Below are 19,355 nucleotides of genomic sequence, written 5' to 3'. Positions count from 1 at the left end.
TCTGCGGAAGAGAAGAATGAGGGGGGATTTGATAGCTGCTTTCAACTACCTGAAAGGGGGTTCCAAAGAGGATGGATCTAGACTGTTCTCAGTGGTAGCAGATGACAGAACAAGGAGTAATGGCCTCACGTTGTAGTGGGGAAGGTTTAGGTTGGATATTAGGAAAAACTTTTTCATGAGGAGGGTTGTGAAGCACTGGAATGCGTTACCTAGGGAGGTGGTGGAACCTCCTTCCTTAGAGGTTTTTAAGGTCAGGCTTGACAAAGCCCTGGCTGGGATGATTTAGTTGGGGATTGGTCCTGCTTTGAGCAGGGGATTGGACTAGATGACCTCCTGCGATCCCTTCCAACACTGATATTCTTTGATTCTATGATCCTGACTTTACTGAACCAGACTATTTCATTAATAGGGAGCAAAGTTTTAGCTGTGCAGTGCACATCCATTCCTCCAACCACTGCCAACATCACAATGCGGAAGCCTTATAATAGGGGAAATGATCAGAACTCACCTCCAGATAACAAGATGGGCCAAAATACAGAAAGAGAAAACTGGCCTCCTATAGAATGCATAGGAAAGTGAATAGCAAAAGTGTTTGTATTATCTTTGCCCTTATGCAGGAGAGAACAGAGAACAATCAATGGCTGGGGTCCTATTTTTTTCTTCACAATTTTCTGTGAAGAGACTGGACACTGAACTAGACCAGTGTTTTTCAGCCTAGGGACTGAACATATTTCAAAAAGATTAAGAGGTCACAGTCAATATTTTGGGGCAGATTTTCTCTCTTGATCTGCTCTTTTCACTCCACTGAGGTGATACACTGGATTTGGGAAACACCTGCAAGACCCCTAGTACTGGAGAATCCCCCAGTCGGGGCGGGGGGCTCCTATATATCCTTCCCTACCATCCTGGCCCCAGGGGATGACCTGAGGACAAGTAAGGGAGGAGGCTGGAGTGCCCTGATTTCTGGCTGCCCCCAGCTGGTTTATGATGTGTTGGGGGATGATAGCCAGCTGACACAAATTAAAACAGATCCCAGTCTGTTCTAGCCTGGATTTGAGCTGGAGTAGAATATCAAAGAGTCATAGCTGGCTGTTGGTTCTCAGCTTCATCTCCTTTTCCCCTTTTCTGGGCTGCCCTCAATAGCTGTGTGGGAAGAATAAGGGAGCCATCCTTTGTAAGGTACTCCCTCAAGCTCAGGATAAGACAATTAAGCTCCTATCCTGTTCTCCCAGAGCCTCTCAGGGAACCAGATGAGTACCCAGTTACTCTCTCATTCTTTCTTCTATCCCTGTGACAGAGCAGGCAGACCAGCTAAACAACTAAAGGGCCACCAGCTTCTCATAGCGCTCCTGGCTACCACCATAGCTGATTCTGGTGCTGCAGGGAAGGCAGGAGGAGATTGTACCTCCCCATAGCAATGAGGCGGATTCAAACACTTCAGTTTACACATTGCCGGGGAAGTTCAATGCATTGTCAAGAACAAATTTTCTTAACACCATTATTCTTGAGAGTCACAATATAGAACACTGAGTGCCACAAGGACCAATGCCAGGATACCCCTGATTTAACAATATTGTTATGAATTAAAAAGCAATCTGCAGACAAATCAGCCGATTCTTAGCTGAATGTTGTAGAAAATTCTTGCAGGTCAAATGCCAAAGTAGCAGCATGTGGCAAACTTAACCATTATTTAAATGAAAGTTGGCAGAAACCACTGCATCTGACCTGAGGTTTATTTAACTTAAATTTATCAAAATAGTTTGGATGCAAATTAACTCTCTTTGTGTAATATTTATTGTTTCACTTTACTTGAAATGGGACTGGCAGGCACTTCGCCGACTGCAACGAAGTGCAACAAAACGGTGATATGCTGCCAACATTTTAACAAGGCGCTCTCTACAAGTTTCCAACTCAGTCAGCTGTGTCTGACTGTTAAAATGCACCCCTCTCCTCAAACACTAACCAATAATTCCATACTCTGCTCTTCCCCACCCTCCAAATCTATTAAATCCTGGCCCAGATCTATGACCTTACACAGAAGGACAGACTACATAATCACAGTGGGTCCTTCTGACGCTGGAACGTATGACCCACAATACTTCCTCAGAGCATCTCATGGAGACTCTTCTGTCTGGCAGCAAGAGTGTTAGTGGCAGGTAGGCTGTCCTGTGGCCTCTGGCAGTCATCAGTGGTTTGGAGGTGTGGATTTCCCCATGTGGTGGCAGTGAAAAGGGGCAATTCTCCTTCCCACTCCCAGCTCTTCAAACTCCAGGCTGAGTAGGCTGGCACAAGTTGGGACAAGTTGGCTGCAGAACTCTTGGTGTTGCAACAAACAGGCCCTGATGTCTGGCTGCAACAGCCAGTGAGGGGAGGAATGGGCAGGAATACATGGTTAATCCCCAGGTTCTCCTTGTGGCACTGGTGGGAGAACCAGGAGGGGCGTTTCATTTGCACTGCTGCAATAGTGACTGTAGCAAAGCTAATGCTTGTCCAATTGCTGTGTACTATATACAGTTTACATCTTCGAGGAGATACGGGACCTCATTCTCCTCTCACTTACAGACCAGTAACCCCCTTGCCTGTGATTTATACCAATGTGAATGAAGAGAATTGGCCCTCTAATTTAGCAACTAGAATGTAACTTTTTGGTAAGCTTCACAATTTATTTATCATGTTAGAATCTGTTCCTTGTCAATGTTTTCCAAGTAGGGTGCATTAACATGCCCAGCTCCTTTATTTCTAATTAAGTGTTCTCTTATGGTGTTTGCAAATCAGAATCAGTACGGTAGAATTTCCCTTCGTGCCCACGATGAATATTCCCAGTTGTGGCAGCTAGAAGAAGAGTTCAACTAGAGTCCCACTGCAAACAATTGAACCGGAAGGACACTCTCTCCACCTCTGTGTTCTTCATTTCTACTTACCTGATCTATAGCGCTCATCCCGTGACCCTGAGGACCTGCGACGGTGATATCGAGAGGAAGAGGAAGGAGTAACAGGAGTTCGACGTTCTTGTGGCAATGCCTGATCCACCCCTGCATTAATGAAAAACAAATAGTTCTGGTTGGATTACAGAAGATGATTGCCAATGCAGATTTGAGCACACAAAAAGCAAACTGAATGTTCAGCTGTTAAACCATTTGATTTCTATTGGTAAAAACACTACTAGTATATGGTCAGCTGTTCTGGCCTAGTTATATCAATGGTGCGGACCAATGCAGTCAAAGGAGCATACATTCTACAAACATCTAAGACCAAAGGGGGATGACTCCAAATTATGACTTATTATTTTACTTACAAGTGGCTCCTGTAGAAATAGTGTTCAAGAGGCTGTGTGTGTATATGGGCAAGGGAATATGAATGAGTAGGAAGCCATGGGACTGGGTCTTGAAACTGTCCTGGAACTGTTTAAAATAAATCCTAAGTAAAGTGAAACAGTCTGTACTATAGCTACCGAGGACCAGGAAATAAAAAATGACTGCACTGTACAGATCTGAATAAGTAAGTCATTTTGCTGAAAACCTTTCTTTTGGAAACAATGGAAACAGATCACTCTCCTGACACAATGCTACCTGCAGTGTCTCACCATTTCTGGTCCATTTACCCTTTGTTTAGGCTTCAAACACCCATCCCTTCTTCCCAGAGCCATTTTCAAGAGAGAAAGTGTTTTTTTGAAGGCTGGCTCACATGCAACTGGTAGGACCACAGCAGCCTTCTATGTAAATTGTCCAAGAAGCTAGAGTTTCTTTTCCACTTCCTTCCTGGAAAGTACAGAACTGCACAACACATCTACTCTGCTCTTTGACAATATAAGGTGCATATGAGGACTTCTTAGTGGTTGGTCTCCATGCAACAGCAGTACCTGTATTGTAAAGTTTTCCATCAGTGGACCTGCTCCCCAATATGCCCTAGCAGATTAGTGGTACTAGGGAAAGAAATAAATGGGGTCCATCTATAAAAATGTAAATGGGTGATTATAATGAAGAAAGGGATTGATTTAGTTAACAAGAAAAAAACAAGCAACGGGCTACAGACGGAGCAGGAAAAAATTGAATTCAATACTAGGAAACCTTCAACTATAAACAGGCACAGAATGAACAAGCTGCCAGGGGAGGCGGTCGATCCTCTAAAGCAATATTTAAGACTAGACTATATATTCCATTATCATTAATTTCTTAGGAATAATTAAATCTTACCCTCACACAGGGGGCCTGGATTAGATGTTCCACTAGAGATCCTTTTGCATATAAATGATTCTATGAGCTTCATAGTTAAACTCTAAAATCTCCTAGGTGCACAGGAGTGTAATGGGATGTGCATCTATTTTTTTTAATTGACTAAACAAAGCACTCTTTAAATAATTTGTCTTGAATCTCATGGCATTTCAGAAATTTTGATCATTTTTTCTGCTCCCCGCTTGATTAAAGGATCTTTTCAGGAAGGAAAAGTATATAGACCCAAGAGCCACACCACCAATCATACTTAGGCCCACTCCTCCCCTTCTTCTCTGGGCACATGATGACTGCCTGCTGTCTCTGTGGTTTCAGCTTTCCTGCTGTATGTGGTGAGCAGGGCCCTGAGAGCACTCAGTGACTGATGTCACTATGGCTGTACATGGCAGGAAGTGCAACTGACCATGCAAAAGTGTTGTCCAAGTCACTTTGGGCTTGTCTACACAACCATTTAGTTCACAACCATATGGTGTGTGAATCTAACCTGCACTAGTCTGCTGTGGACTAATTGTCCATCTGGACCCTGCTGACATACAACAACAGTTCTGTTAAAATGCTTTGATCTACTCCAGTTGCAAAGAGGACTAGATCAAAGTGAAAAGAACTGCAAAAGAGTTTATCCTCCACCAGTCCATTACAATAATCTATAAAGTCTGCTTGATTGATTACTCTCCATTTACCCCTAAACACTGTAACCAGAGGGCAAAATAATATCAAAACACTCAACAGAACACGTTGGGAACTATATAAAATAGCCTCGTTCTATATAGTGTAACACAGAGTACAGGACAGAAAGCAGCTACACTGACACTTTTGTATGAGAAGCAGGAGGATATTACAGAATATTAAATATCATGCAATCCAGGCCTGTAGTAAACTATCTGTGACCTGTGACATGCTCTGAAACCTGTACTTGTCCTGTGACTGGAAAAGGGACTTTATTTCGACTAATTCTGTCTGGCAGATTTTAGTGCACATTTTAAAAAAGATGAATGAAATTAACACCAGTGACTGACTTGTTTCCAAGTGACTGACTATTCTCTGCTCACTGAATGTTTTTCCAAGATATGCAAAATGTATTTTGAACAGCATTATTTTAAATACAAAGATCAGAGATCAATGCCCTATAGGTACTAAGCTACATGTAAATGTTCTTCTGTGTATTAGTGAATGGCCATGCTTTTAATTCAAATGTCATCAGCTGTTAACTGCCTTTTCTAACGCATCTACTGACTTTAGCTTACAAAGCAATATTGAGGAATATAACCTTATATAAAAGCTATTTAAGAAATATATTGCAGGTTGTTAACATCATTATAAAATATATGTATGGAATGCATGTAGTCCCCATGCCCTTTCCTTGTTCTCCTTCACCTCTTCTTTCCTCCTTTCCAGTCTTTATTGCTTCTTGGTTTTAGTTTAATTGTAGTGCTAAGTGCTGATAATGCATCCTGTGTGGTGGTAGCTACTTTGTCCTATCAGATAGAGGGCAATTGTTTCTTTAGCTATAGCTGACAAATATCTTTGATGTTTCTTTTATTACTTTGAAATGACTCTATCAAAATCTTTTATTTAAAAATATTTAAAAGCTTAAGCAACTAATTTAAGAAAGACAGAAGGCATTCTTAAGCAGAGGTAGATTTTATTCTTCTAAAACTAATCTATTATATATAAAACCCTGGGAGATACAACTGCAGACAAACCCAACAACTTCAGGGACTGAAGGGATGGGAAGAAATGGCATGTGATATTTGGAACAGTTTAAAATATGTTTTACTATTACATCAATCTCTTTACAGAGCTTCTCTTCAGTGATTGTTGTTGTGTCATTAAATCAAAGCTGAGTGATGAATGCACTGTATGATGTATATACGTATTAAATGTCATGCCACAACAATTATATTTGTTACATCACATATTGCTATCATACAAGTAAATAGTAACTTCCCTGGAAACTATGACAGCCCATGCTAAATATGATTTAAAAACTGGTTCCATTCATGTATATTCATCTACAAATGGTATGCAAGAGATACTCTGGCCACTATATTCTTTGTAAGCATTGGGTGCAATACTACTGATGAAACATCAACTGGACTAGGTTACCTTCCATATTTATTTCAGCTCATAGACATGATTGGAAATGGGTTCTCAATTAATATGAAAAAGAGCAGTCATAAATTTCGTATAAGTTGTAGAAATGGTGGCATGGCTGTGATATTCTCCTATGCCTTCATAAATCAAACCTGATTCAATACCATCAGGTTGATATAGGCCAACAATTAGGCTTTAGGAAATAAAGATCTACCAGCAAGTCACTTCGCCTTTCTGTGCCTTTGGCTATATCTAGACCAGGGGTCTGCAACCTTTCAGAAGTGGTGTGCCAAGTCTTCATTTATTCACTTTAATTTAAGATTTTGCGTGCCAATAATACATTTTAACATTTTTAGAAGGTCTCGCTCTGCACATCTATATATTGTATAACTAAACTATTGTCGTATGTAAACAAGGTTTTCAAAGTGTTTAAGAAGCTTCATTTAAAATTAAATTAAAATGCTGATCTTACGCCGCCGGCCCACTCAGCCCATCGCTAGCCTGGGATTCCATCACCTAGGCCTGCAGCCGGCTGAGCAAGGCCTGCAGCCGGGACCCCGGCTGGCAAGGGGCCGGCAGCCAGAACCCCAGACCAGCAGTGGGCTGAGCAGTTCAGCCCCTGCCGGTCTGGGGTTCCATACGCCGACTCCTGCCAGCCAGGGTCCCGGCTGCCGGTCCTGCTGAGCCCGCTGCCAGCCGGGGGTCCCGGCCCTGTCCACATAAAGTAGGTACCTATCTTCTCCCTGATTCTAGCCATCCTCTTCCTCTCTCTGCACTGAGATGAGGGTGGGAGTGTGCTGAGACCAGGGCTGGGGGTGAAGGAGTAGGCTGGGGGTTGGGGTACAGGGTCTGGCCAGGAGCTAGAATGAGGGAGGGGGCTCAGGGTTGGGACAGGAGGTTGGGGTGTGGAGCGCTTACCTGGGCAGCTCCCATTTGGTGTGAGGGGTGCAGGTGGGAATGTGGGGTGTGTGTGTGTGCAGGAGCTCCCATTTGGTGCTCAGGGCAGGGGGTGTGCATGGGGTGCTGGAGTCAGGGCTGGGGTTGTGGGGGGTGCAGGGGTCAGGGCACAGGGCTGGTGTGTGTGGGGGGTGCAGGGGTGAGGGCAGAGGGCTGCGTGAGTGTGAGGAGGGTTCAGGCGTCAGGGAGGGGGCTAGGGTCATGGGGGTGCTCCCAGCCCCCGCCCTGAGCTGCTCACAGCAGGATATGCTGTGTATGTACAGGATATGCCCTGATTCCACCCCCCCTCCCCAAGGTCCCCGGAGCAGAGAGCGTGCTGCGGTTCCGCTTTTCCCTCTCCCCCTCCGTAGCAAGGGCTGTCAGCTGATGGGCCGCAGGGAGGGAGAGAAGGAGGGGCAGGAACCCAGCAGGCTGGGGGAAGAGGCAGGGAGAGGGGGAAGCTTGCCAGCTCTGCAAGGAGAGAGCAGTGGGTAGAAAACAGTGGGCCAGGCTGGAATTTTAATGGCACGCTGCTGTCTGCCGGGGACTGGCAGACAGCAGCGTGCCATTAAAAATTGGCTTGCCATAGGTTGCCGACCCCGATCTAGATTATGAGCTACAGGTGTGATTCCCCTGCTCGTGTACACAATACCTGCTTTCGCTCTCATCAAGCTAGAGCGGGTTTAAATAGCAGTGTAGCTGCAGCAGTATGGGTAGTGGCAGTGGAGGAACAGCTGACCTGTGCCAAGTATATATCTACTGGTTTGTACTCAACATGGCTCAGCCATGCCTCTGGTGATGTTATAGGTGCTACTGCAGTTACACTGCTATTTATGCTTGTGCTAGCTAGATGAGAGATAGCACAAGTATGTGTATGTGAGCAGGAGAATAACACGCGTAGCTTGTAGTGCAGACATAGCCTTAGTCATATTCCTAAAATGGGAACAAGGACATTAAGGTGCTTTTGAAAGTCCTATCCTAAGTGAAAGTCGCATGGAATTTGTGCTCCGAACACACTTAGGTGCTTTTGCAAATTCCACCCATACCCATCTTTGTAAAGGGCTTTGAGGGCAATCGATGAACGTTTCCCCATAAATGTTAAATAGTATAAGTGCATGTACAAGTAGCTCTGATTTATTTTAATCCCAGAATCAAGCTTTATTTAAACATCTTGCAGGCTTTGCAACCAAACTGTATGCAGTGCTATCCTTGTGCATGACAAACCAAAAGTGAAATAGACTAGTTTACTTCCATTGTCCAAGATGAGTAACTTGCACAGGGTAAAACTTTAACAGTAAATGCAAATTTGATGTAAAAAATTGAATTTAATAGCACAAGCAAGGATATGTTCCCTTTAATTTAAACAGAAAACTACTTCCACATACAGAATTGGAGGGGCTCTTATATGCAAAACGGTTTCCTAGGGCTTCTTTACAATAGACTTTTTCTTAAAATTTCCTGCCATGTTATACTAGTGGCACTCCAGTGTTCTCGTAGTTCTATGGAAGGAGTGGTTGTTGCCATTATAATCACTTTGTTTCACATTTTAATTAGACAGAATAATTAAAATGGACAATTTTAATAATTGTCAAATAATTGGACAATGGACAAATAATTAAAACAAATGGAACGATATTGGTTGCAGCAATGATAGGAAATTATGAAAAATAGTTTAGCAGAGACACAGCATTTGATTAAGAGAGAATGAACCACCCATGTTCAAATTGTTAGCCTGAAAGCTTAATTGTTGACAACACCTTCTGTCTGTGCTATGAATAAGCAAATTTCCTGGCAACATGATGAAAATAAATTGGGCAAAAGCACAGCTTACATGGGATGCAGGTAATTTAGTTATTTTTTTTTCCTGGGAGGGCTTCTAGCACACACTCAGCTGTCCACACATTATCATACATAGAATTGACTGACTGAGCTAATCAAGATAATCTTCAGAAAATTATTCTGAAACAAGCTCTATAATGTAAGAAGAAATTATTCAGCTGTTAGTAGTGAGAACCGCTCTTTGAGTGGAAGGCATGGGAGGAAAGGTCAAGGTCACCACCCCCATTTTACAATTCGGGGAGACTGAGGCTAAGAAATTAAGTGACTTGCATACGGTCATGGTCTAAATCAGCATGGCAGAGAGGACTAGAACCCTGTCCCCTAGCTGCCAAGCTGATTCACAGTGTCTCTCCTGCAAGTTATTTCATTCTGCCAACGCTCAGTTGCTGAGTCTGTAAAACAGGGGAAAAGGCCTGGTTTAATGCTTACACCCTTTATATTTCCAGATTTCAGCACTTGTAAATATCCTGCTCTCTACTTTACAACATACCAACTTGTCAGGCAGGGTGACCAGATATCCTGATTTTATAGGAGCAGTCCCGATGTTTGGGTCTTTCTCTTATATAGGCTCCTATTATCTCCCCACCTCTTGTCCCAATTTTTCACATTTGCTGTCTGGTCACTCTATTGCCAAGTAACCTTTGGGAAGCAATTTAAGGCCTGAAACAGCAAAATGTATAACACCCTCAACTCCTATTGAAGTCAAGGGCTCCCAGGCTGATGTCTAATCCACTAGATCACATTACAACTCTTCCCCTCCTATTCCCACATCTGTACGAGGCAGATAATGCACCCAAAATGTTTTAGGGAAACTCACTGTGCTCCTTTCCTAATTTAACAGTACAAGAAGTGTGCTATGGTTTTTATTTGCTAGCCTCAGTTTATCAAATAAGGAAAGCAGCATAATACAAAGGTTCCAAAACCAGATATTTAACAGTTATAAAACAAATTTAAAATGAAAACAATCCAGTGCACAGAACATCTACACCTCTAAATTGATGTTCTGGCAGATACAGCTTGAGGAAACAAAAGTTACATGGTATAATTGTTTTGTTTTCCCAAGAAAAAGTGACAGCAACCTTCTGAGACTACGGAATACAACTGAAACACCCCCACTAATTTGTGAACGTGAAGAGGGGCATGGTTGGACAGCATCATTCTGCTTTCAATAGTATTATTAATAACATGTAGCACTTTTTATAGTACAAAATAATTAACTCTTTTAATCCCTGCAACACCCAGATAAGTATTATGGTGAAATTGAGGCTAAGAGAGTTGCTCAAGGCTGCAGAGACAGAACTTGTCATAGCCTGGATTACAACTTGTTCATAGACCAGTGCTCCGAATCAATGAGCAATGCTACTTCACATTAACAGGGACTGATAATAAAGTGAAGATCCACAGTTGATTAGCCTTAGGCCTTAATATGGATTCTTTCTGTAGTTTTATTGTATTAATTATCATTGATCTGATAATAATATGGAGCATTCTGTGGTAGAGACCACCTCCGTTACAGTGTGCTTGTAGTCACAGCAAGTGCAGTTGGGGGAGCAGCAACTGCTCAGCTTCCACAACAGAATCCTGAGAGGACCTCAGGCAGGGCCTACTCCACTGAGTTTCTGGGATTTTGGAATGCTCTCCTCATCTAGGTATGTCTGTGGGGGGATGGATAAGCTCCACGGTGCACCAGAGCATAAAGGAGTTAATGAATTATCCTAGAGACAAGAGCAGAAGCCAGCCCCATCCCACATCATCTTCAGCAATTTCACGCCTGGACGGAGGGCATAAAAAGGAAAGAGGGAAGCTTCAATGCATGTCCTCCCTGGCCTCAGGGAAGGTAAGTGGTGAACTGACAAGCCAAGAACTAGGAATCCTAGGCTCTTTGTTGACTCATTAATAATTTATAAGTGTCAAACAGCAGGAAAGGGATGAATTCTGACTCTACAGAGGGCATGTACACTATGTCTTAGACTTCTGCAGCACCATCCAGAGGGATGGCAACTGGATTTGACTGAGTTATATACAGCAAGTCAGTGGCACAGCCAGAACTAGAAATCTTGTCAGTCTCCTATGCTTTAACCACTTTATTGTACGAAACCTCCTCTGAAGCATCCATCTGGGAGAGGTTCGAGACACACTTGGTTCTTTTCAGTTATTCATAAGAACGGTGATTTTTTACTTCATTCTTGTTTGGACACGGTTGATAACAGGTTTCCAAGTGTTGTCTTAGGCCATGTTGCTTTTCTATTAACAATGTTTGTCTACTTTATTGTAGTAGATGCCCAGAGGCCTTCAGGAGAGGAACGCTTATAAACAAATATTCACTTGAAAATATACATTTCTTGTGCTCACCAAAACGAAAGTAAAAGAGGGGACGGTTTCCTGCTGTGCTGGCCGCTCGCTCTCTAGCTGCTGCTTCCCGGATGTCACAGACCCCAAAGTTGGCAGTGCGGAGCATTCTTCTTGCGGCTCCTTCACTGTGTTGCAGTCTACACCGTACCGCGGCAGCTCCATTCGCTGCTGTAACAAGTTGAAAAAAACTAATTAATTCATGTTTAGTTTTTTTACATTTGTTACAGCAACGAATGGAGCGGCTGCCCCCATGCAGTACAGTACAGCACACACACATACACACAGACACTACAGTACACTCACGGAGCCACATGATCAGTGTTCCACTCTGCCAACATTGGTGTTAGTAATGTTAGCAAAGCAGCAGCAGGAGGACTGGATGCTGGAACAGTGGGGAACTGCCTTTTGATTTACTTTCCGTTTGGTAGGCGCAGTTGCAAAAAATGCAGATCCCATCCCTTTCTCACGCCCTGGCTCCCACCAAAAAAGTGTTGTGAAATTCATTCCCTTTATTGTTAATATTTCTAAAATATCCTCCCCTTATAATGGAGAGTTCTAGTACCAAACCTTATAAATGTTTGCAGTTCCCCATGAAAACAGAGTACAATAAACAAATGAGTGATGTATTGGATAATAGGACATCGATGTTCAAGAGGTCTTAACAAGCACCTACAGGAGGCAGCCCCAGTTACTTTGTTATCCTACTTCCATCTGGAGAAGATTCATCTCCCTGGGTAGGAAGCAGGGACCCTCAGCCATTCAGCTAAGTAAAGGTTGAGAGGAAAAATACCACAATACCTCTTTGGCAATTTTGTTTTAAAAGTAACAAAGGGGGAAAAAACAAAACAAAACAAACAGAAAACTACAAACACAGCAAAGACCTAAGGCATAAATGATCTCAGTTTCAACAGGAATATACTGTAATTTTACAGCTGTAATGTCCTTTAGTGCAATAAAATCATTCATTTTAATGCTGAAACAATTTAGGGCCAAGTTTCCCTTTTGCAAGCAAAGGGGACTCAGCTCCACTGGATCTAGATGAAGGAATGCAAAAGGAAGCAATGCCATCTCTGCAGCACGGTTCTCCTCTTCCTCCAGTCACAGGAAGCCCCGCGGGGTCCACTGCAGGATTTGGAGGAGTGGGGGAGGAGTCTCCCTCCCCTTCCCAAAGCAGAGAATATCCACTGAGATTTCTGTATCTGAATAAAGCAGCACAAGGCCACCTCCTTCACTGATGACAATTTTGTGTAGGCTGCTTAACCAATGGCTAAACAATCTCTGCAGGAACCATACCAGTTGGTGAGGGTACAAAGGCTCATTAGTGAGAGAATACTCTCTCCAGGGGATCCTCTGCCTTCACCACAGATTGCCAAACCCTATCTCCCTGAGGGGAGAGTTGGAAGGAAATTCTTTGCAGGTTCATCCCATAGGGTTCTCTGCCTCATCTCTTTCCCCATTACATGGGTGTCAGCTTTGGAGGATATAGTTTGCCCCTGAAATTGAAAGCTCTTTGGAGAACAAGCTGAGAGACAGCAGGACACAACTGACTGTGCTCAGTAAATACTACTAATAAAAATATGAATTATACCAGTTTGCAGAAGGTATGGGACGGTAATGGGGGGAATGAGTAGAGGTGCACAGAGTACGCAGGTTTCAGTGAAGCAGATAATGAAGAGTGTTCTATACACTTTGATAAATTAGTAAAAATGCTGAATGCACAGAAGTTTAGGAAATCTTCTAGGATTATGGGTTGTTTTGTTTGATCTGTCTAGTTTTATAGCTGTTCCCAACAGCTAGCAAATGTAAAGATCACCTCCCAAATTGTGCCGCACCTTGCTGGAGAGCTGAGATGGCAACAGCTCAGTCAGTAATGCCAAGCTTTTTTTTTTTTTTTTTTAGTTCTCCTGAACTTTGGGGACAGAGCCAGTAAAGTCCAGGACACAAAAACAACATCTTGTTGTAGCATGTACGTGTGAGTAGATTAAACAGTAAACCCTCAACTATACCTTATGGTAATTACCTGGAATTTTGGAAAGGAAGACCTGAACTATCGCCCACAACATCAGTGCAAGTAGACACTGGTGCCTGAGTGGAGCCCCAGTGAAGACTGGGGCCTATGTTGATGCGCACAAATCTGTATTTGACTTCACGATTCAGTGGTCTCACATGAAAAAAATAAATGCAGCATTGGAAATAGGGATGGGTGGGGGGGGACAAAAGCTCAGTGGTTTGAGCATTGGCCTGCTAAACCCAGGGTTGTGAGTTCAATCCCTGAGGGGGCCATTTAGGGATCTGGGGCAAAAATTGGGGATTGGTCCTGCTTTGAGCAGGGGGTTGGACTAGATGACCTCCTGGGGTCCCTTCCAACCCTGATATTCTATGATTCCAGGATAAGGTGAGCAGATGTCCTGATATTTGGGGCTTTTTCTTATACAGGCTCCTATTCCCCCCTCCCCCCCGTCCCAATTTTTCACACTTGCTATCTAGTCAGCCTAATTGGAGACGATAATGTGAAATATTTCTTTTCTTATTTTATTTGCAATTTACATATGGAATACTTTAAATTAAGCATTAAACCAACGTGAACAAAATACAGTCAGGGTGTCTGTGTATGCCTGTGGGTGAGTCTAGTATTGATATGTATCACATCCCTACGGAAGCAAGGAAAGAGTTAACCCAGGTCTCTAGAAAGGATCATAGGTGTTTGCCCTTATTGTGGGACTTTGGCCCGAGTTGAGCTGTGGGGAATGACTGTTTCACTTGTCTTCTTCAAAAGATACGCATGCGTGACAGACTTAGGTTGGAAGTCCTGCAATGGAGCAAGCCCTAGTACTGATAGGCAGGCTGTTATAAACCAACTCCTTTTCCCCACTGTTTGGAGACCTTTGTTTCGCTTAAGTGTTAGAGGGTTATGATAGTTTTGTAGGTTTTTTTTTCATTCCCTGGAATAAATAATGGCTACCTGAAGAGCCATGGCTAGTTTTATTTCTTGGCCATGTAGGTTTGGGCATCCCACAGTAATATATGTATAAAATGTAAACACATCCAGGCAGACATATATATGTATACACAAAAGGATGATGGGAGCTCTGTATGTACAATGCATAACAAACAGGTTTGCTTCCGCCACAGTTACTCCTTCCAATATACAGATTTTTATTCTGTAGCTATCTATGTATTTGACAACTTCATACACTGCTATACATACCCGGAGGTTGTGGCAGGTATGCCCCAATTAATTTTGATCTCTTTTTTTCATATCCCTTCTGTGTGATGTCACCTGCCAAGGAAAGAAAAGGAATATCAATAAGACTTGAATAAAGACACAGTCTAGCTGCTTAATGAAAGTACCATATGCTTCACCACCACTGCACTGTCTGTTTCTCTTGACAATTATAATGAACAAATGAAAACACAGTATGATCATTCTACCCAGAAAGAACTAATTTACACTAGAACCATTTTGGCAAGTAAACAGCTAGCCTTGATTTATTCCAGCAGTGGAGTCCAGAAGCACAGTGTTTCAGTCTCATTTTGATATGCTGTCACACAAGGCTTTCAAAAACTACATAGGCCTTCATTAAGTTAATCAACAATGGATTATATAGAATACTTAGGCCTGTAATGGCTAGCAAAACTCATTACAGATTAGAATTTTATGTCATTAATGAGATTTTTCTAATTGAGCATGTTGGCCACAAAAGATTTCAAAGTGCTGCTACACTGCTGCTATAACGTAAACATATGGTTTAGCTCCTAAGCACCACTCTAAGAAAAACAATGCAGCAAACCCACCAAACATCCACTGTCAAACAGCATTACGTCTTACAGAGTCTCTGCTTAACATCGCATAAAAAGCATCTTGAAATTTCCAGACTCAATTGTCCAAGGGGTTGAATGACCCATAAACCCCCACTTAATTGATACGTCTATTTACTGCATTTGCATTTTCCACAGATGACAATTTTTTAAAGATAAGGATTTAAAAGCTTTTCCACAGAAATGATGCACAAAGAAATGGCAAATAAGGGGAGGCTGCAGGAGAGCACATGTTTTCTGTCTAGTTAAAAGTGTAGAGGGGTCTGAACACTGAAGTCTGAATACGATTCTAGACCCATCTCTATTTACTGTTCAACATAATTAAAATACTGAATTAAGGATAATTAAAATGTGAGTTTTGTCTTTTTACAAAAATAGATTTATTTAAGAATTTCAGTGTGGCTAATCCTCCAAGTGTTCAAAAATGAGATTGGCTTAAAAAAATCAAAAGATGTTAAGAATAACGAATTTGGCAGTGGGGGGCTTTGTTGCTTTCTATTTTATGAGGTTTTGGGGTACATTTGGGTTTGTTTTCAAACTTTGCTCTGTAACCATGAGGGCTAGAAACTTACTTTATAAATAAAAATAACAACCGTAAGATTCCCACATAATCACAGGATTCCAGGAGCTGAGGTTTAAATATAATACCAAATATTGTGAGACACACGATAAAGCAGAGAGTTAGTACCTGTGACCCAAAAATCCTTTAATGCCAACTGGCAAGGAGATACAGAGCAGTTACAGGCCTCTTATGGGTCTGGTATGTATATTCTAGTTCACCAGAGTGACATATAAGGTCTTGACTAAAAGCTTGCGTCACTTTAGCCATCAAAATAATTTGTTCTTAAAGTCTGTAGATACTGATCATCAGCAAAGGTGAAAAATAGGTTTTCTGTTAGATATGTTTATTCATCTGTCTGTACACAGAGTATTTTCTCATTCATAATGGTTTTCATATCATCAGCCTGAACCAAATGCAAATGAAGGACTGTAAAAACTTCAGAGAAGAACTAGCAGAGAAACAGCAGGGAAGGAAGAACTTTATCTGGAGAGGCGCTTGGAAGGTTTGTTAGATAAGAATTGGAGGCGGGAGCAGAGAAGATGCCCAGGGAGCCTTCACTAATGAAGTAAAAAGACAGAGGTTTTGCTTCGTGAAAAAGGGATCTCAGACGACCCTGGTTGAAAATGCTAAAGAGAACTTTGGGTGAAATAAAACCTCTTCAGACAGGAGGTGAACCTGTTGGCTAAGTTTAGTCTGTAGAAAGCATGATATTGTTTTATATGTAACCATTTGTTTCCAATATTCTTGCTCACAATTACTAGAATCTTGAATCTTTGATAATAAACTTAGACTTGTTTTCACTATAAACCTACCTATGAACTGTGTGTTAAGCAAAGTGCTGGTCCAAAGCTAAGTTCCCGCTAAGCTGTGCAGCCAGGGGAGAGGCGCCTCTCCCTTCCCCCTCCCGCCCCAGCCCAGGTGCTGCTGCAGGGAGAGAGAGCTGGGGGGAGTCCTCTCTCTCCACCGTAGCCCCGGGGAAGCCTGCACCCCCAGCTGGAGCCCTCACCCCCCAACCCAACCCTCTGCCCCAGCCCTGAACCCCCTCCCACACTCCAAACCCCTCAGCCCCACCCATGCCACACGTTACCTCCATATTGGTGCACATAAAATTAATTCCACACATGCGTGGGAAAAATTAGAGGGATCACTGGGACTCACTCCCTAAGCAGAATCTTACAAGCTGCTGTGTTCTGTTCCTTTGGGACAACAGACCTGGTAATTCTGTGAGTGTTCACTGAATAAGGGGCTGGATGCTGCAGAGAACATTTTGAGGATATGGGGTTGGAGTATGCCTATTGCTACCTGTACAGAGAGAGGGAGGCCTGGAAGGTAGTGCTTGTGTTGCCAGAGACTGGTGGATTTAGGGAGCTGATCCACTGCAGGCACAGGTAAGGCTGCCTCATTTAAGGGCAGGTGGTGGTGGTGATGTGCAACCTGGGATCCCTGGGAAGTGTCATGGTAACAGTAATACTGGAACTGAGAGTTTATCAGGTTGATAGCCCTGCAGAATGTAACCCGCAAACCAGGAGCAACCCCAAGTGTACATTTCTCCACAGTGCTCCCCTCATATGCTCAACCATGAATTGGAGGAACCACATTAATTGCTTAAGATCATTTAAACTCTAGCCATTTTGCTATGACTGGGTGCTAACCAACACCAGCTGTATGGATAGAGCTTTTGGGGCTTGCTTGGAGACCACTAAACTCATTTTGCACTGACCAAACAGCCATCAGATGGTAACGGTTGTCATTAGATAAAAGGTACTTTCTTGGGAAGAGCTCCAACCTAGAGGCAAAAGTCTTCATCTCTTATTACCAACACTCCGAATCACCCTCTCTGCCTCAAAAAACGAAACAGGACAAAATAAAAACAAAACTTTAAAAAAATCCCCATGAAGTTAATATTTCTGGTTTACACTAAGACTAGTCAGAAATGTGCATTCTGCACAGTAATCATCAGCCTCTCACAGACTAGTCGAGGAAACCTTCTATATATATTGCTGCATTAAAATGGTTTGGCTATAACATTTAGATTGAGAAAAGTACAGAATATGAACCAATTTTCCTTTTGAAATTGATGAAAACAGATTAGCATGTGTTTATTATATTTATCAGTATTGAATCCTTAAGCATTCCAGACACATCTCTCTCAATCTGAGTGCATATTTCTTTTCACTTTGTTTATTATTTTATTACTGCTTTCATGGTAGCACATACAGAATCGGAATCGGAGCTCCACTTTGCTAGGTGCAGTACAGTTAGTCTATAATTTCATTTTAAAGAAGAAACTGCAGACAACAGGTTAGTTAACATAGTTATTCATCTTCTACACATATGGTACATATACATGCATATTGTTATTAAATGCTTCACATGCTGGACATTGTTCTTGTAGTCTTTCCAACAGTACAGCTTTCTTATGCTACTTACTGTACCTATACTGGCCCTTGTCTCAGACAGGCTTTTTAAAAATACTTATATAATTTCTATTGCCACAGAACAAAAATCTGAAAACACTTGCATTTTCAAAATAAATTGGTAAAAGAAATAAAGAAGACACATAGTCTCTTTGATGCCAAAATCAGAAAGAAAAACATCAGCTGTTATCCACTGGCCATGACATGTTTTCTTTCACACTTTTTTTCTTGCATATCTCCCCTTAGACTCACACTTCTGAAATACACTAAAGAGAAGAAAATATTTTGGGTTGAAGAAGACCAGTGAAAAAAACAAAACAAAATGACTTTTGGTGGGAATTAAATACAAAAGTCTTTGTCTCCCTGCAATTAATAGCAATATTCTACTTTACACCCATAGTTAATTTTTGATAATAATGAGCACATAGAAAATCATCATTGCCCTAGCAACCAAATCTCAAAAATGTGTGACAGCAAAAAATAAAAAGATTAACTATGCACTGTAGATATCAGTATTATAGCTATGAAGTGGATGGAAGTCAGATGTGCCATATGGTGTGGGGTTGTGGGCAGAAACAATTTATCAGGATTAAATTTTATATTGTTTAAGGTAGACAGACTTCAGAACATAAACACTAACTGACCAACCATTAATTTTACGAATGAAACTGGTCAAAAGCTAACTGAACTCTCACTGTGCTTTTATCACAACTCTTACTTTTTTTTTCAACTCAAAATTAATTACTGAATGTCATGTACATAATACCTCCTAACTGGTAGTTGGGCTCGCCTAGCCCATGATCTTTTCCCATAGTAAGGTAGAGAACTAAATCTCATCACCTGGAAAACATCAGTTGGACTACGTTTTCTTTCAAAAAAGAATATGAGTACCATGTTGTCCTCCCTTTTTTTAATTAACTCCTTTCATCTTAAAGAATCAGTGACATAAAGGGCAGGTCAGAACTTTGACCTACCAACTGTGCATATAGCATGCTCACACAAACCCAATTCCCAGTGAGACCAGGATTTCACGCACGATGTGTCTTTGCTCCTTTCAGTTAGCAGGCACTATAAGGAAATTACTTATTTGCTATGTGAGTGCTTCAG

At 42.1% G+C, this 19,355-nt stretch overlaps 1 protein-coding gene across 10 annotated transcripts in view; it reads right to left on the bottom strand.

The window, feature by feature from the left end:
• The window catches only part of DIP2C (disco interacting protein 2 homolog C), a 513,143-nt gene that overhangs the window by 190,142 nt on the left and 303,646 nt on the right, over nucleotides 1–19,355 (bottom strand). For 6 of the 10 annotated variants that reach the window (XM_038391694.2, XM_043509595.1, XM_038391695.2 and 3 more), the window contains exons 2-3: nucleotides 14,659–14,730; nucleotides 2,922–3,032 (exon numbers count right to left, since the gene is read on the bottom strand). In XM_038391694.2, the coding sequence (XP_038247622.1) occupies nucleotides 2,922–3,032; nucleotides 14,659–14,730 (183 nt within the window). Of the gene's footprint in view, nucleotides 1–2,921; nucleotides 3,033–11,450; nucleotides 11,619–14,658; nucleotides 14,731–19,355 lie in introns of all 10 variants that reach the window. The other 4 variants (XM_043509592.1, XM_038391691.2, XM_038391692.2 and 1 more) reach the window with 2 other exon arrangements.

Source organism: Dermochelys coriacea, chromosome 2 (genome assembly GCF_009764565.3).
Source record: "Dermochelys coriacea isolate rDerCor1 chromosome 2, rDerCor1.pri.v4, whole genome shotgun sequence".
Lineage (NCBI taxonomy): Eukaryota > Metazoa > Chordata > Testudines > Dermochelyidae > Dermochelys > Dermochelys coriacea.
Note: the sequence above shows the minus strand (reverse complement) of the source record. Positions and strands in the feature narration are given on the sequence as shown.